This window comes from Lipotes vexillifer, unplaced genomic scaffold (assembly GCF_000442215.2).
Source record: "Lipotes vexillifer unplaced genomic scaffold, Lipotes_vexillifer_v1.1 scaffold545, whole genome shotgun sequence".
Classification (NCBI taxonomy): Eukaryota; Metazoa; Chordata; class Mammalia; order Artiodactyla; family Lipotidae; genus Lipotes; species Lipotes vexillifer.
In genome coordinates this window covers 1,034,084-1,038,553 of record NW_006779129.1, presented here as the reverse complement: position 1 = coordinate 1,038,553, position 4,470 = coordinate 1,034,084, and the positions used below count along the sequence as shown (strand labels likewise).

The window sequence follows — 4,470 nt, the reverse complement described above, 5'->3', positions numbered from 1 at the left end:
TGCTTGTGTCTTTGTCCCCCCCCCCCCCCGCTGTGTGATCCCGGGCCCGGCCCAGGACGCAGGCGAGCGTGTGTGCCCCCGTCCCAGCCTGTACCCTCTCCTTTTCATCCCCAGCAAGGCCTGAAGGGGCAGAAAGGAGAACCAGGCGCTCAGGGTCCCCCTGGCCCGGTCGGTCCCCAGGGTCCCGCAGGCCCGGCCGTGCAGAGCCCCGATGCACAGCCCGTTCCCGGGCCGCAGGGACCCCCGGGGCCCCCGGGGAAGGATGGCGCCCCTGGAAGGGATGGCGAGCCCGTGAGTACTGTCTCCGTTTCATCCATCCGGGGGTGGGGGCTTGGCCAGAAGGGAGAGGGCAGCAGGGTCCTGGGGCTCCGGACGGCCGCTTCCTTCCCTGGGTGCAGTGGGAGGGTGGCCGGGGGGCAGGCAGAGCCAGCCCAGGGCCGCGGGCGGGGACGCGGCCACAGTGCCCTGGACGGAAGGTTCTCCAGCCCCGTGCAGAGAGCCACCCTCTCGTGGGAGCAGAGGGGCTGGGGGGACAGGGGTCCGTTTCCATGTTCAGTGTGGGGTAGGGTCAGGTGTGATTTTCTGTCACTGATGGTTTCTCTCCCACTTTCCAGGGGGATCCTGGTGAAGATGGGAAACCTGTAAGTTGCCTTTTCTTTCAGAACCTGTATTATCTGTAACATTTGCATGAGTCCCCAGGCTCCCCCTCCTTCCCACCCAGCGACTGTTTTTAAGCTCAACAAACTGAGGAGATATTTTCAAAATGCAACTTTTGTCAAGAAAATATAAGTCTAACGGTCGATAGAAAAGTATAAGGTTCTGCGTGCGTATTGAGACGTTTAGGCTACCAGGAAACAGAGAAAAGGAAAGACGTAAAAATAAAGCTTCCAGATGCTTAGAGGTGAGAGAGAAGCAGCCTGCGGTTGGGGGCGGGCAGTGCAGCGGGGACACAGCACGTGGGGAAGGAGGGGCGCTCGCAGGAGAAGCCTCGGCCTCGTCAGTCGTCACGGTGGATAAGACAGCTTCTATCCTAAGACGGTTCGGATTTTTAAAAATCAACAAATGCTACTCGTTGATAATAACAGAATAAAATGACACAAGAAGGTTCAAATAAAGATTTGGGAAACGACAGACCCACAAATGGTGACGGGAAGGCAGGGAGGGAGGCTCTCAGAACTGAGCAGAGACGCGGCAGACGCCCGGGGGGACGTCAGGAAGGACGGCGGGGACGTTTCATGTGGACTCAGCCTGTCGTTCATCGGCCTCTTTGCGCTTGAGGACCAAGCTTGGCTCAGTCGTTGCGGGGAGCCTCCGCAGAGCAGGGTGCGTGTGTGTGCACTTGTAGGATCCAGGGTCCGGTGACTGGATGAGCCAGCTCCCGGATCGGGGTGCGCTGGGGCCTCGAGTCAGACGCGCCCTGCGTGCGGACACTCAAACACACAGCGGGCCGTTTCGGCCGCGCGGCGTTCACCCAGGCAGCACTCACGGAGGCACTCCTGTCCTCAGCGCCCCCGCAGCACACGCGAGCATGCACACGCGACGGGCAGGGTGCCACCCTCCGGCCTGGTGTCCCTGGGACGCCGAGGTCACCTCTGCAGGCCGCTGCTCCCTGGTGGCGGCCTCACGTCTCCGAGGTTGGCGGTGCCCCCCTGCGGCCCCCATGACAGCCCCATCTCCGTAGGCATAGAGCCGCATGTCGGTGGTGGCTTGGCCAGTGACGGGCACAGGGCCTTCTCCTGACCGAGCCTCCTGGCTTCTGTCTTCCAGGGGGACACCGGGCCACAGGGCTTCCCAGGAACCCCGGGAGACGTGGGCCCCAAGGGCGAGAAGGTGAGAGGTAACCGGCGGGGCGTGGGGCGGGCGCGACCCGAGGTGGGGCTGTGAACCCTGGTGTGACAGGGGTCTTCTGTTCCCAGGGGGATCCTGGGGTCGGGCCGAGGGGACCCCCAGGACCCCAAGGGCCTCCGGGGCCACCCGGACCCTCCTTCAGACCTGACAGGCTGGTGAGTCTCCCTCTTCCACCCTGGTCCCAGCAAAGGGGCCTCTGGTCGTGCTCAGCTTCCGACGCCGCACTGCTCGGGTCCCGAACTGGCCTCCCGGGGGCGTGTGCAGGCCCCAGGCACTTGGTCCCTGCCCTGCCTCGGGTGTTTTCATTCGGGGGTCGGGGGGCTCGAGGTCGCTGTGACAGTCCTGCACAGTTAGCGCCAAGGGCTGGTGCTCAGGGGGGAGCTCGGCGCAGGGGTGCGGCCTTGCCGGCTGACCGCAGGTGGGCCGTCTGGGCTTCCGGTGACTCAGCCTCTCCCCTCAGACCTTCATCGACATGGAGGGGTCCGGGTTTGGTGGCGACCTGGAGAGCCTCCGCGTGAGTGACCCTTGGCCGGGGTGGCCGCTGCCCTGACGTCCCCAAGCACCAGCAGAGCCCGTTGGGTGGCGGCGAGGCCTGGCGGGCTGGGGGTCAGCGGGCATCCTTCGGCCGGTGCTGCATGCAGTGATGGTTCTGTGTTTTCCGTGTCCAGGGCCCTCGAGGCTTCCCCGGCCCACCTGGGCCCCCTGGTGTCCCAGGCCTGCCCGGAGAGCCAGGCCGCTTCGGCATGAACAGCTCGGACGTCCCCGGACCCGCAGGCCTTCCCGGAGTGCCTGGGCGGGATGGGCCCCCTGGGCTTCCTGGGACCCCGGTAAGGCCCGCCTCCCCTCACCTGCCCGTGTCCACGTCCGGGTCGGGGGGACGGTGAACGTGGGGTCTTCCTCTGTCTGGGTGAAAGCCTCCCTCACCACCTCCGTCCTCCCCCCCAAAACCTTTCGGGGGGCACCCGTCTTTGGGCCCCCCGGGGTGGATGGGACCTGTGTGGGCAGCCCCGTGGTTCTGGCTGCCGAACCGCTGGTGCCCACATGATAGCTGCTCACCTCCCTGCCCTTGCAGAAACCGTCTCGGGGGTGACTCGTGGGACGGGGCTGGCCCTGATGCCTGGAGGATGGGAGGCTGAGAGGGGCCCACGTTGGGCCCTGCGGGCCCCCCTCCTGGCACTGGGGACACCGCACCATGGCCTGGCAGGTGCCTGGAGGTGTCACTGTTGAGATTGGGTCCCAGGAACCAGGGGTGTGCACCTGGTTTTCACCCAGAAACGTGCTCGGGACACAGAGTCTGTGGGCCATGTGGTTTCTTGCTGAAGGCGAGATGACCCTTTACTGAGAGTCGACGGCCGGTCACCAGCCCCAGTCTCTGCACGCGAGGCCACCCCCTCCCCGCGGGGCTGGCGGCCCTTCTCATCCTCCCTCATTTGATTGGCGACTCAAATTAAACTAAAAAGGTGGAAGAAAGAAATAAAAACCCAAACAGAGCTGTCCGAGGCCCTTGACCGTGCACGTGGGCGGGTCTCCCGTGAGCCGTGGGACTCTGCGCCGTGTCCCGGGAGTGTTTCGGGTGCCGGATGCAGAGATGGTCTTCTGCTAACCCAAATCATTCTCCATCTGGCCTCACACTCTGCTCTTCTCTCCCCAGGGACCCCCAGGTCCTCCAGGAAAAGATGGGCAACCAGGACAGACTGGCCAGAAAGGCAGCCTTGTAAGTCACTCCCCCCGGCGTCCAGGGCGGACCTGACCTAGCGCCACGGCATGTGGGTATTTGGCCCCGGGTCAACAGGGAAATGCCACAGGGCAGGGCGGTGACGGCTTTAACCCAACAGGGAGCCGCTGTCTTCTTGGTCCGACAGCCGGGGAACCCTGGGCTTCCCACGCTGGCTCAGAACCGGCCGCTGGAGCTCATGTAAAAATCCAGGACTTCACTACATAATGCTGTTTCTCCATGAGGACAGTTGGCCTAATGGTTTTGAAGAATATCGACGCTTTTCTTGATTTGGACATTTTATTTCTAGTTTCCGTTTTGGTTGCATTGATAATGGAGAAACTTTCAAGGCTGCACAAATCTGTAACTGGGGCCCATGGTTTCCATGTGGTTTTTTGGGGATGGGCCACGGGAGATGCCCACACGGTCATCTGGAGATATTACTTCCCTGTGGTCTTTCAGCGAGAGCCTGGCTGTTTGGGGCTCAGCAGAGGAGGCCAGTTTTAAGGGAACCGTTTGTGCTCCGAGCCTGCTGCTTTGCAGCCGCTGAGCTAGAACCACCTCCTGGTTCCAGGGGTGGCGGGGGGCGAGGGTTGCTGCTCAGCGAGGTCAGCCCTGCCCCCTCCACGGCTGAGCCTCCCAGGAGCCTCCATCCCCATCTGAAACAGGGGTGACAGCGGGAACAGCCAGGGGTGCGCCAGGGCCAAGAGGAGACACTCGGAGTTTTAGAGATGGTACCAGGGGAAAACTTGACCTCATGGGTCAGGATAAAGCAAGTGAGACGCTGTCTGCTCTCTCCTGCTGCCTGCACCCTGGTCCGATCGTGTAGTAACTGTTCTCTTCTCCCGCAGGGCGAGGCGGGCACCCCAGGACCCAAGGTACAGACAAAGCCCCAGTGCCGCCGCTCT

General features: G+C 63.2%; 1 protein-coding gene across 1 annotated transcript in view; it reads left to right on the top strand.

The window, feature by feature from the left end:
* COL18A1 (collagen type XVIII alpha 1 chain) overlaps nucleotides 1-4,470 on the top strand; it is a 48,886-nt gene that overhangs the window by 24,379 nt on the left and 20,037 nt on the right. The window contains exons 7-14 of the mRNA XM_007452485.1: nucleotides 115-291; nucleotides 615-641; nucleotides 1,768-1,830; nucleotides 1,917-2,003; nucleotides 2,309-2,362; nucleotides 2,517-2,675; nucleotides 3,500-3,562; nucleotides 4,414-4,440. Coding sequence (XP_007452547.1) covers nucleotides 115-291; nucleotides 615-641; nucleotides 1,768-1,830; nucleotides 1,917-2,003; nucleotides 2,309-2,362; nucleotides 2,517-2,675; nucleotides 3,500-3,562; nucleotides 4,414-4,440 — 657 coding nt within the window. The remainder of the gene's footprint in view (nucleotides 1-114; nucleotides 292-614; nucleotides 642-1,767; nucleotides 1,831-1,916; nucleotides 2,004-2,308; nucleotides 2,363-2,516; nucleotides 2,676-3,499; nucleotides 3,563-4,413; nucleotides 4,441-4,470) is intronic.